Source organism: Colletotrichum gloeosporioides (assembly GCF_011800055.1).
Source record: "Colletotrichum gloeosporioides strain Lc1 chromosome Unknown consensus_66, whole genome shotgun sequence".
NCBI lineage: Eukaryota > Fungi > Ascomycota > Sordariomycetes > Glomerellales > Glomerellaceae > Colletotrichum > Colletotrichum gloeosporioides.
Genome location: NW_025544711.1, coordinates 1,276,789 through 1,288,999, shown reverse-complemented (window position 1 = coordinate 1,288,999; position 12,211 = coordinate 1,276,789). Strand labels below are relative to the sequence as shown.

General features: G+C 51.9%; 5 protein-coding genes and 1 pseudogene across 6 annotated transcripts; all 6 read right to left on the bottom strand.

The window, feature by feature from the left end:
- Positions 1-28: 28 nt before the first annotated feature.
- Positions 29-785, bottom strand: GCG54_00014978 (uncharacterized protein; the record flags this gene model as incomplete). Its single annotated transcript, XM_045414797.1, has 4 exons — positions 29-181; positions 236-419; positions 497-548; positions 641-785. Coding segments are annotated over 4 exons (534 nt in total), but the record flags the coding sequence as incomplete, so codon positions are not given.
- Positions 786-4,703: 3,918 nt separating this feature from the next.
- GCG54_00014977 (uncharacterized protein) lies at positions 4,704-6,088 on the bottom strand (the record flags this gene model as incomplete). Its single annotated transcript, XM_045414796.1, is given in 5 exon segments — positions 4,704-5,019; positions 5,074-5,400; positions 5,454-5,650; positions 5,664-5,781; positions 5,793-6,088. 5 exon segments carry the CDS (start codon positions 6,086-6,088, stop codon positions 4,704-4,706), a joined length of 1,254 nt encoding a protein of 417 aa, XP_045260918.1.
- A 91-nt stretch (positions 6,089-6,179) lies between these two features.
- Positions 6,180-6,459, bottom strand: GCG54_00014976 (uncharacterized protein; the record flags this gene model as incomplete). The annotated part of the gene is made up of 2 exons (XM_045414795.1): positions 6,180-6,305; positions 6,388-6,459. The coding sequence occupies 2 exons, from the start codon at positions 6,457-6,459 to the stop codon at positions 6,180-6,182; spliced, it is 198 nt and encodes a 65-aa protein (XP_045260917.1).
- A 1,515-nt stretch (positions 6,460-7,974) lies between these two features.
- On the bottom strand, positions 7,975-8,532 carry GCG54_00014975 (uncharacterized protein; the record flags this gene model as incomplete). The annotated part of the gene is made up of 1 exon (XM_045414794.1): positions 7,975-8,532. One exon carries the CDS (start codon positions 8,530-8,532, stop codon positions 7,975-7,977), a length of 558 nt encoding a protein of 185 aa, XP_045260916.1.
- A 1,060-nt stretch (positions 8,533-9,592) lies between these two features.
- On the bottom strand, positions 9,593-10,652 carry GCG54_00014974 (annotated as a pseudogene). Its single transcript has 2 exons — positions 10,074-10,652; positions 9,593-10,019 (listed from the first exon to the last, which is right to left on the bottom strand). Coding segments are annotated over exons 1-2 (1,006 nt in total).
- A 438-nt stretch (positions 10,653-11,090) lies between these two features.
- On the bottom strand, positions 11,091-11,765 carry GCG54_00014973 (uncharacterized protein; the record flags this gene model as incomplete). The annotated part of the gene is made up of 1 exon (XM_045414793.1): positions 11,091-11,765. The coding sequence occupies one exon, from the start codon at positions 11,763-11,765 to the stop codon at positions 11,091-11,093; it is 675 nt and encodes a 224-aa protein (XP_045260915.1).
- Between the last annotated feature and the right edge of the window lie 446 nt (positions 11,766-12,211).

Genomic DNA, 12,211 nt, shown 5'->3' with positions numbered 1-12,211 from the left:
AAGATACGGGAAAGTGGCGTGGGATTCATTACTCCTCGTCCTTCTTGTTCTTCTTCTTCTTGCCGCCGCTGGACATTGCCTGTGTCGAGTTGGGCGACAGGTGGACGACGAGGCGGGTCCATGACTCCTCCTTGTCCCACTCGAAGCCCATCAGGTAGGGCTTGTCAAGCTCATCGTCGGACTGTGGGTGATGTCAGTGGTGTTTATTGAAGGGATATGCGGGGTAATGGCTCACCCTCTTCTTGTATGCCTTGTGGATGGCGTCCATGGCGTCCTTGATTGTGACGCCCTTCAGGTTCCTTGCTGTTACTTCCATGCCGAGAGGAAAGTGCAGGTCAATTCTCTTGACTGGGGGTTCTGTCAGGTGCTTCTTGAGGATCTCCTTCTCCTCTATTGTTGAGGGGGAGGTGTTGATCTTCCTGTCGGGGCATCGTCAGCCATTGTTGCACGCGCAGTTGCCGACGTGCGAGGCATGAATGTGAGTAGGATGACTTACCATCCTGTCTTCTGTGTCTCGATAGCTATTTGAAGATCAATGCCTTCTGCCTCTGTATAGGAACATGACAAGTTAGCAGTGCTCCGAGGTACCCGACCAAGTGCGGGGTCATGGGAGAGTGGTGGTTTCGGGGCGAAGGCATACCAAGGTCGTTGACGTTCTTGACGCCAGGAGCGGCGGCAGAGCTCTGTCTACGCTTCTCCTTGGGAGGGGAGGTGGCGAGGCCCTGGACGGCAGAGTCGACTTTGGAAAGTGGTTCCGACATGATGGTGTTGTGGTTGTGGTGTGACTAGATCTAGAAGATCGAGTGATTGTATCTGGCAGCAGGTTTCAAGTAAGCTCCTGAGCTGTGTATCTCGCGTGACAGGTTAAGCTCGTGTGCAGGACGGAAGCTCTTGACCGTCTGAGGAGGGGGAGGAAGGGGTACCTTTGGAAGCTGGTTGGGTTGATGGATGGATGGTTGGTTGATGAGTGGGATGAGGACGAGAATAAGAAGGAAAGGAAAACGAGGGGGAGGGACGAGGTAGATAGATGTCGATCGGGACGGGGCGCCTGACCTGACTTGGCTGTGCCCTGGATGAGACTGGCCGTGCTTGAGCTGTTGCTTGGAGCAGGAGCTGGCGTGAGGAGAGGGGAAACATTGTCCAGGGCTGGTCCCGCCTGGTAAGGTGAGGTACTACGCAGCAAGATACCTAGTTGGAGGAGCAGTGGTCAACGGCCAATGGTCAATGGTCTGCCACTGCAGTGCGCGAGTGCGTAGTCGGTCCATGTTCCCCATGGACGGACGAGTCGGGTGTCGAGGCAGAGAGCTCCCTGCATCGGCCGTCGCCTGGCTGAATGGCTGGTGCAGATACATTGGGAGCGGGCGACGTGTGTAGAAGAAGAGAGGTACCGCAGCTAGCAGCTAAGATTGATGATGCATTACGGTTTCGTCAGACCGGGCGGGGTAACTGCCCATCAATGGCGCCGCCAGACGATCGCGTGACTGGGAAGCTCATGAGATGCGCGGGCGACCTGAGGCGAGGGGAAGGGAAGGCACGGGCGTCGAGGGCGGGCCACCCGTCACCTGCCACCACAGCTGCAGGGAAAGAAGTGACATTCCACATTACTAAGGCATCTATGTCACCGTGTAGGAAAGAAGAGAAGGAAGGAACTACCGAAGCTACCAGGCACCCAAGGAAAGTACCTGCTTCTGTCACTGTTGCTGATGCAGCAGGAGCACAGGAGCAGTAAAAGCAAGAGCAAGAGAGCAGCAGGAGCAATGACTGATTGTCCTCTGCTACTGCCGCACATGGTAGATAGGAAGGAGACGTGGAAGAGTGGTCTGGTTGGCTGATCATCCGAAACGGGCATGGCGCGTCATGAAGGAGAGGACCCTCTCGCCCAGGCGTGGTCACTGCAGCTGCTCTCGTGTGGAAAGTGGAAAGAGGGGACCGGGAAGCTGCGATGGGCGCAGGGGCGGCAGTGGGCGTGGGATGTGAGCTGGTGCAGGTGCAGGTGCAGGTGCTGGTGCAGGCACCGCCTGGCGCCATCGTCCAAGGTCCACGGGTCGACGATGAATCGGCTTTAGTGCGGTCTCCGACACGGGAGAAGAGTCTGGGGTAAAAGTCTGGGGAAGCAGCAACAGCCCCACCCTGACGGCCCTATGACGCTATGCCGTTTGGTGACTGAGCTGCTTTTGCCCGTCGTGTCAGTCTTGACACTTGAGTTTATGAGCTGGAGGTGTGTGTGCTCAGGTTGTGTGGGAGGGCAGAGGAGGGGGAGGGGAGGGGGGAGAGGAAGCATCTCGAGATCCATCTTGGTGTCTCTATGGAAGATTCGAATGCAAGATCTCGCTCCCGACCTACCGAGAAACAGCTCACAGCTTAGCACAGCTCAGCTCAGCTCAGCTCAGGGGGGAGGGTCGGCGTTTGTCAATGCCCATCGGTGCAGCGAGCCCTGAACCGGTTTCCGCAGCGCAATACGGATCCATTGGATAGTGAGTGGAGCTGCACCTGGCGACCGCGACGGGTCACGCCAGGCCAGTGGAACCACAAAACAGCAGACAGGCTCGCACCTCACCTGATGCCTCCTTCCGATTGAGACACCAGACAACCAAACACATTGGACCACTGCAACAAGGAAACTGCGGTGCGCATAACGTGATTTCTCGTCCAGCATCCCTCACCACTGTGCCCCCCCGTAGTGTCGTCGCACCAATCCTCAACCATGTCTGATCTGCCGAGCCACCAGAGTGTCACTACTGGAGTTTGTTTGCGAGGGATGCGCCGGATGGGCAACTGATTGGTGATCGACTTGAAGCCCCTCACTCAGCGCGCAATCAGCCCAAAGCCACCTCAGACACACCACCGTGACCACACGCAGGCCACTTCTGATCGACCACCACCAGAGAAGCTCACACCACCCCGTCCATCGTCCGACTCCATATAAGCCACGCGGATCCCTACTCACCTCCCCGGCCTCCCGTCTCGCGACAATCCTCAGCGGAGCTCTTCGAAAATGATTTCCAGCATCTCGCCTTGATTTCGTTTGTCTTGTTCAAACATCGCCCGTCTGTCCACGATGCATCGCACATACACGCCCATCCACCACCCCAACCGCCATCACGAACCGCCCCCAAGATGAAGCCACCTCGGCATGCACCTCGTTGACCAAGTCGTTACACCTCTGCCCCGGCTGCAGCAACACGCCAAACACCACACAAACATGCCATGCCATGTCGCCACGTCCCCACATTCCCGCCGTAATTAGTGTCAGCACCAGTACCAGCATTTGCACCAGCACTTCCAGTCCCGTCTCGTCCCTCGCGCGCCCTGTCGGCATTCGCATTCCACCTCCCCGCTTTCGCTTCCGATGTGTCCGCTTCGCCTGCGCCTGTCCCGCATGTCCCGTCCGTTTCTGCGCTTGTCTCTACGCTACGCCAGTGATTCCCGTCCGACATGGGTCATGAAAGAAACGCGTCTTCGAGCTCCCGATCGATTTCCTGTTGTAGCTGCGTCCAACGTGACAGAGTCCAAGTCTCTCAATTCCCTGCGTTGCGTTATTGCTTTTGATCGATTGCATACTTGCTGAAAGGTGAGTCTGGTGGAAACCCTCCGCTAATGGCTCAGTTGGACCCTCGACGTCCCGGCCAAACCGGTCTCAACGCATGAATGAATACGCACGCGACACGGCGAATATTCGAAGTACGGCATGATCCACCCGGATTCTCGGCGACCTGCGCATTGCACCCCCCGCCCCTCACGTCAGCCCACGCCATTCACCTAAGCGAACCGCTGGAATTTCCTGCGCTATTGAAGCATCTCTTGAAGAAGCCAGACATGCCGCAGAGTTGACTTGTTAGGTGAGGCGCTCGCCGTCCTGAACTGCTGAGTCCAGCTGACAGCTGTGCATAGAAGTAACTCTCGTCACCACCGACTGTCGACTTTGCGATCGAACGACGGAAGCTTTGATGTACGGATGGTCACTGGGCTATAGCATGTAAATCGAGAGCGCGCAACATGTGGTTAGCAAGGGCGATAAAGCATGGCGAGCATGGTAATGGTCTTGGCGATGAAGGGGGAGGTCGGTCAGTCGATCTGTTGTTAGGTACTGGAGCTGGTGCACGGATTGGCGGGGTACGCGCGGGGTCAACGCCAGGGACGATCAATTCACCTCTGCGGATTGGCGCTAAGGTCCAATGCGAGCATCCGTCCGCTGTTGTCAATCAACATGATGAACCACGAAATGACACTCAGTCTCACCGACCTGAATTCAGTGATTGAAAGTGACAAAAAAGAGTAATTAACAAAAAGTTCAGGGGCTAAACCAGTGATGACTCATCCAGGCTGTTTATCACACTAGCATCCGTGGATACCACGGTGAGACGTGATGATTACATTGATCAATCAACTGCGCATCAATCAACTGCGCAGTCATGTCCTCGCGGCCAAAGTTGATGGCCTGGAAACTTCACCAACAACGAACAGGTTTTGTCACATTCCCTAACGAAGTGGCGAGCTGCTTGATACTTGGTAGTCGTCTGTATTTTTAGCTTATCTCTGTGTCCTGCTCTGATCCCTCTCGCAATCTTTTCTCAGTGGTACATCTTCTTTCTGATGCTTCAAGCTCTACGGCGCACTGGTGAGGGTCTTGGGGGTCCAGCTCGGCTTTACTTTGATCTCCGTGGAGCTCCGTGATATCATAAAGAGGATCTCGCCCATGCAATTCAAGAGGCCTTTGCCCGGGCAGTCGCTAGCTCTGGGCAATCAGGTTCAGTGGCAGGCTGTTTTATAGACTGGCGTCTCCTCTTTCGCCGCCTCGCGAGCAGCAAGATGACTATACCGGCTACAGCAGCCGCCAGAATACTACCACCAACTATACCGCCCATCGCAGCAGGATGCAATGAGTTGTCCTGGTGATTTCCAAGGATAGTACTGTTACTATCGCCACCAGTCCCATCCCCAAGACCCGGGAGTTCAAGACTGAAAGAGGAACTCATTAAATCCTCAACGCCCGTGTCGTATCGTACGGATGCAAGATTTCTGGTGCCATGTGAGGACTATTCTTGACCACAAGCTTTACTGAGAGCAACTCACCCCTCATTGTACCAAGATTTAACTGCATTCAAAGATTCATACGCAGCCGCCAACGAGTTGTACTCATCTGTCCATTCAAGACTTGTCAAGTCCAGAACTCCTATGCCTTGATGGAATGTATCGGGATCCTCCATCGGCGTTCCCTGTGGCAAACTCGGATCAACACCTCCAACGGTGATCATCTGACGCCTTCCGGCGACAACGCAAGACATGTAAGCCCGGGGCATCTGCTTGGCATCCGCCTGTATCCAAACGAAACCTGGCAGACTCAGAATCCAGACATCCCCGAAGCCCACTCGGTTATCGGTCAAACCGCCAAAAAGGAAACTTCACTTGACATCAGCTGAAGAGTGACTCTCCATAGAACTCCATTCACTTACATATCGTACGTGTTGTTTAGACTCTGTGCACCAACTACACAAGCCCACCTGCGTGGCTCGGGCGCTTGCCCGATCGTCTTCTGTGAATACCACCTCTTTGTGACAGGGTCGACAAACCAGACCACTTCCATGCTAAGGTTTCCAGGCTCCTGGTTCGTAGAATTATACTCGGCACCTGCTAGTATCATGATCAAGCCCTGTGACCCATACCTGGGAATGTAGTGGGCAGTTGCCGCGTAAAGGGTACCAGATGAGGAGTAAGGTGTATCCGTTCGGTTCGTCCACGCTGGTAGCCCCTCGGGTGTTGTGTAGTTGAGCTGAAGATAACCTGGGACTTACCCGCCAACTGGCATCTTGGGGTCAATTTTGGTCTTCGTTTCCTCGAAGCCTCCAAAATAATTAAAAGCCCGAATCTGGTTTGCTGGCAAATGCCCCACCGTGAGATCGACGAATGCTGGACAATTCTTGGGAGTACTTATCCTCAACACTCCAAATCCCGCTGCCATTTCCATCAGCGGTAAATTTCCACAACTGAGTTGAAGACTGCGTGGCTTTGGAAACAGAGCCTCCCCAAGTGACAATTGAATTCGAGTCGTATTCCCTGACCTAATTTTGATTGTTGATCTTCGAGGCATCTTTTCGAACTTGCATCATTTGCACGCCAATCGACCTCCACGAATGAGATAGGTCCAAGGATAAGGTGCTGATGACTGGATTGTCTCGATGTTAGGTTTCTAATCTGATGTTCTCCATTGAGATGAGTTGACGAACCCTGACTTTCCCGATATTCTCCTTGACGACGTTGACATATCTGACCACCATCAATGTATAAATGCTTCCCAATAATGAACGCTAAGATGAATTCACCATGTCAGTAATTTTTGACAAAAGAGTAAACGTAGTCCGAGAAAGATGTGTTCTAGGCAAGACATACATCGGGCTCCGCGTCTTCTGATGAAGTTGCCAGGTGCAGGCGCAGCAGGCATGTCAATTTCCTCGTCTGCATGGCAGAGAATGGCCATGTACCCAACAGCCGATATGGGCGCCTTTCACAGTGAGAATATCATCGCCAGAGGCCGCTGTTGTGAAGGTGGCGATCGATTTTCGTTCGTTCAAACCAGTGATCTATAGCACGGGCGCGAAGAAGCGAAGGTCTGCGAGGATGTAAATAAGCCATATGGATGTGGTGGGTATTACCAAGATTCCAGCGCAAAGGAAGGAGATACACGCTTGAGGTTGGGATTTATCTTTTGAGTTGCGAAGTGATCCGGTTGGATCTACAACAGCCATACCCAAAGGGTTGAGAGACATGCGCTCGGAGTGAGACAGCGTGACCGTCACCTTTCTTCTCTGAATACCTTACCCTCGCCGCCGAGGCATTCTGCCCTGCGGATAACGGAGCTTAGAACTGTGAGCTGGCGAAATGGATGGTGGCTAGGCCCACAGCATAGTAGTAGTCAAGTGCTGCATTCCCGTGGCTGGAAAAAAAGCCACGTATCTGAGTCACGTAATACATGAAGTCTTCGATTTCTCGAAGGTTTTGTGTGTGTCGTCGATAATGGTTGAAGAGCTCGTAAAAGGTGGCCAGCGGCAACTAGCCACCATCGGCAACGCATTTGTTCCTTCTTTACAACATCAAGGAGGGAGAGGAAGCAGGATCGGAAAGAGAAAAAGTTCCGAAAACTATACCAAGATTTTCTGAGACGCAGAGATGGCAGGCCGTGTCCGCATGCTACCACATATATTGGTGCCTTTCCTCAAAGCCGGCCTCTGAATGCTTTTTACAAAAGGCGAAAAGCTCATGGCATTGCGTATATTGACTTGGTATCACTTAGCCGGCTGCAATAACAACGGAGGCTTGGTCTCATGGGTACTAGGCATGGTTTTCAGCCCTGTCAGCTACACTTGCGCGACATGCGATTGTTATTGTTGTGGCACTTGGGCATTGGTAAGCCTTGTTTGTGTGTGCACATGTGGCCTACCCAGCGTCTCACTGAATTCGGAGGGCGACTGAGACAAGATGATCGCGCCCAGCCGGGGTGGTGAAACAAAGGGAAAATTGCGAACACCTTGGCTTTGAATGAACCTCCAAGCAAACCAGATCTCGTAGTCACAGCTGTTTCTGCTGCTGATATCGAAATAAATCGGCGTTTTCAGGTGTGAGTGCTAGTTTTTGATTATTGGAGTCTCATCTGCAGCCATTGAGAGTCTCAATTGACCATGATGCTAGCTGAGAAATTGAGCAAGCGCAGAGTTGCGACTGAGAAGATCATGGCCCAATATTCGGCATCTTGACAGTCGACTTTGGTAAGTACCAAAGTGCTTAATTCGAAAGGTTCAAGGTATGTATCGGTTCCACCTGGTCGCTTCAGTTCACCGTAGTGCTGACGAACAGTCTGTTGGCACAAAACATGTCACGTCGCAATAGTCGCGTATAGGAAAAGTTTCTTTACATGGAGGAGTTATGAGGTCATTATTTATGGACGATCCTAGTGACAAGCGTGTAGAGCGTCACACGGTGTTACTTCTTACCCTCCAAGCCTGGGATCGGCATATCTTCCTCCAGTTTCTTCCCATTGACAACCGGCATATCAGCAGCTGTAACCACAATGAATAACCTCGCAGTCGTCTTGTCGCTTCTATTTCTCCAACCGTGAAGCGTGCCGCGCTGCACAATAACGTCCCCACGCTTCAGAACCTGAGTCTCCCCACTATCGAGGAACAGTTCCAGCTCTCCCTCCACCAAGACGCCAGTGTCGATGCTTTCAGTTCGGTGAAGCGGCGCCTCCTGTCCGGGCAAGAAGTCGATAAATCGCGTGGTGAGGCCTCCAGGATATGCGATACCCACGTTGTTGGGAAGTCTGGACTTGTAGAAATCCAGATCGCTGCCGTCGGCGAGAGGCGCAGGCAGGGAGGGCGTGGCGTAAGCGAGCCACAGGTCGGCACCCGGGCCGGCGGTCTTTTCGAGCTCTTGAGGGACGCTCTTGTCGATCACTGCCTGGCCGGAGGCATTGTGGGTTGTGACGATCCGCCGAGGGGCGGGAAGGGGTTCGTAGGATGGGGCCGCGTTGGAAGACATGTCTTGTTCTGGGTGCACTGAGTACGTAAAGGACACTGAGATGTGAAGCTGCGACCTTCTTTTCCAACAACGGACGAGGTTCCCCTTTATACTGGCTTGTCGGTAATGAATAGATCTACAGGAGCTATATTTACCAGGGATTCCCGTAGGATGTGCGCAGTCGTTGGGGTTTTTGGGTCTAGGTCCCACGATTTTGAGATTACGTGGGTACTCGGCTGCGGGTTTCGGCCAGGATGTCATGCATCTAGTGCCATTGAGGAATGGTTCTTCGAATTGCATTTTCCGAACGTGCGAATCACGGCCGAATATCGCTGACCTGTTCACATCTCGGCCCGACAGGACGGTAAAGACGGTGCGTTTGCAGCTTGCATATGCTCGACTTCAAGCTGTCAGCTTACCGCATCGTAAGTTATGCGATTCTGCTTGGACTGTCTTCTAGGCGACACGTCGCCGACTTCAATCTCCATGGTTTGGATATGTCAGCATCTGATCGAAAGAGCATTGTTGATCATGGGCATGCGGAGATGTGGTTCAATCAAAAGAAACGGGATTACCGAGCAGCTGTCAGCTTGACGTTGTGAGAGAAGCATGACTGAGCAACGTTTGATTTTGTGAACCTGGCAGATAACGAGAAGACACGGATCCGTGCTATGGCAGCTCCTGTAAATATGTTCTGAGCATCACGGATTTATCTTGAAGCTCAGGCGTGCGGCTGTGGCTGTCTTAGCGTCGAGATCGTCTCGGGCTCCGGGGACCAACAATAGCCTCATGCTGATGCAAGTGCACGGCCTCTGACGTCCGAAGTATACTTATTAAGACATTTGTTAGTGTCAGCATCTGATATAATCATAGCCGGGGCCTAGATCTAGATCCAAAGTTGCTCGAGCACGCGTAACATCCAAGACATCGATCAGTGACAACACTGCCAAACTCTTTGTTCTGCTCCAACAGAAGGGATAAGACGTAAGACTGTAACGATTTGAAACGGCGGCTTCAGCTTTCTGATTGGACGATTCAAGATTAACGCTTCAAGTGACTGATGATTTGAGCAACCAGGGTCTCATATGTCGGGTTGCCGCTGCAGTCTTCTCCTCTGCACCGCCTGCTGACAAACTCCGTCTCGAACCAAAGTGATAAGCCTATTCTTTGGGAACAAAGGGGTGCGGGCGAGGATAGAGGTATGTAAAACCGGGCTGTGGTTGAGGCTGCCACCCGGGTCGCAACAACGGGGGTATTCCATTATAAGCTTCGAATGGGTAGCCTACGTACGGCTTTTCCATTCCTTTTTGATTCATGTCGTCATTGATCCTAGGCGTTCCCGCAGGAATTGATGGGTGAATTCGCCTCTCTTTAGGCCACGGCCAGATACCCTCCAGTGGCACGTCTTCGTAAATCGTGTTGAAATTGTCTTCCGGACTGAACAGACTGTATCCATAGACATGAAACCCCTCTGGGTTGTAGGCCCAGCTAAAGACAAGCTGAGAAGGCTTCAGATCGGTAAGACGGAATCAAGCGAGCTCGGCCATCTGACTGGCGCAAACATGGAGATGAGCAGTCCACTTCATGTCGGGGTCCTTGAAAATGTAGTGGCGTGTATGCTTCCAACCTCCATAGTTAGGCACCCCGGGACAGACATTCTGCGCGATGCAGCCTGTGTCTTTGATCTCTCGATCCGCGGAGAGATAGAAACCTTCACGCATGAGCTGGCCAACGTCTCGCGCTTTTACATATAGGTTTGCCTCCCACAGGAACGACTTTTGGGTCTCTGCCCATGATTCTTCAACTTTATTGACCCAGAGAAATCGTACGTTGAACTTAGGAATCATTGCGTAGTTCGCGTGTGTGATTCTCAGGCTCTGGCTGACTGGAGGCTTTCCACAGTCATCATCCTTGGCGTTCTCATTAAGAGAACTGTCCATGCAAGCATCTCCATCGTCTTTCGTGTCCGTGGGGTTCTGGTTGGAAAGGAGAATGCTATCAGGGTGGAAGTAAATGTCGGTCATATTGCTTGATGAAGTCGGTGTGATCATGCTGCTGGAATAAGGCGATTCGTTCATGTCCTGTGACGAAGATGCCATGGTGAAAGAGTAGTGCGAGTTGAGGATGACGTAAAAGCACATAACGGAGGTGTTCTGTGAGTTTTATAAACCCTCATTTGAGCTTGGGTCAACACTAATAGAATTAGAAAAAATCACAAATTGGTCTGCTTGCTCACAAGGTTGCGGGACCGATGCGTTTTATAAGCTGTAGAAGTACCACAAGAGAAGTTCCTAGATACATTGGCCAACGATGAATTCACGCATCATTTCCTCTAACATTCACGGATCCAACTGCAGAATGAGTCTTCGATGCGACGCGTTGCCAATCCCTTAGTACGTTGCCAACGTTCAAATGCCAGAGGGGAGGACATGTCTAGTCGTTTCACTATTAGCCATGTTATTCGCAATCAAGTGACACTATCATTCTTTCTATCCAGGTGACTACACAGAGTTTCGTGTGACGCCGGAATCGTAAGCATCTGCAAACTTTTCATCTTTCTCCACATGGAAATGGAATGACTACCAGCCTGCGCTATGAACCGAATCGACATGGAACGTTTTGGCTGCTTCCACTTTGTGCACGGTGGGAAGCTGCAAATTCGACCCCGTCGGAACCCCTGTGGTCTGGCTTGTGATTCTGAACCAAGACCACAAACTGCTGCGCCGCTGGTCCTCTTGGATCGTCTGAAAGTTGCCCTCTGAGTAAAACGCATTGTATCTGTAGACGAGGAGGTTCTCGCTGTTCATCATGATACAGTGCGCTATTCGGGCTGCTGTTAAATCAGAGAGAAGAAATTCCGACAAAGGTTGAATGTACCGCGCCATAACGAAAAGATGGGCAGTCCATGCATGCTCCCCTCGAGAGTGTCGGAAAATATAGCGTCGTGTATGTCGGACTTGGCGATGTTTGAAGGCTTCGGGAATCTTGTTCTCAAGCATCACTCCGGTATTCTTGACTTCGGTGATCGAAGAGATGCGAATGCCGTCTCTCATGAGGCGAGACATGTTTTGTGTTTGAATGTACAACTCCGCGCTCCATCCGAAATCTTTCCACGGCAGGCCCTTTGCATACTCGCAGTCGCCGACGAAAGAAATGCGGACGTTGTGAGGTGGGATCTCTGTAGCGCTTGACCTGGCGACTTTCTCTGGCTGTGAATCGCATGAAAGCTGTGACTTGCTGGGATGATTGCCCATTTTGTAGATCTCTTATCCGATGGAAATTATGCTGATCGGGAATGGAACGAACGGACTCGAGAGCTTGTGAAGCTTAGCGTCAAATCGTAACAAAATAGAGAATCGCGGCTGCCGTGACCTCTGGGCATATATCACAGGGGATGCTGTATTATTCAAAGAAGTATCTCTGCAACTTGGCATCTTACGAATCGTCATTTTCTATTAAGGTACTCGCAATCAATCATCCATCCTCTGCGTTATATGCAAAGTCCTACTTTTCGTTTTGCATAACAATATTGACAGCCACAACTGCGGAGATGACAATAGCCGAAGTACAGAGAAAGAAAACGATCCCAATGGTATCTGATAGATACGATGACATGTATAATAGGTAGCACATTGGCCGGATAACGACCTTCTTGCTTTCTAACAGATCCTTGGGTCATTTGACTACCTATGAGCGAGAG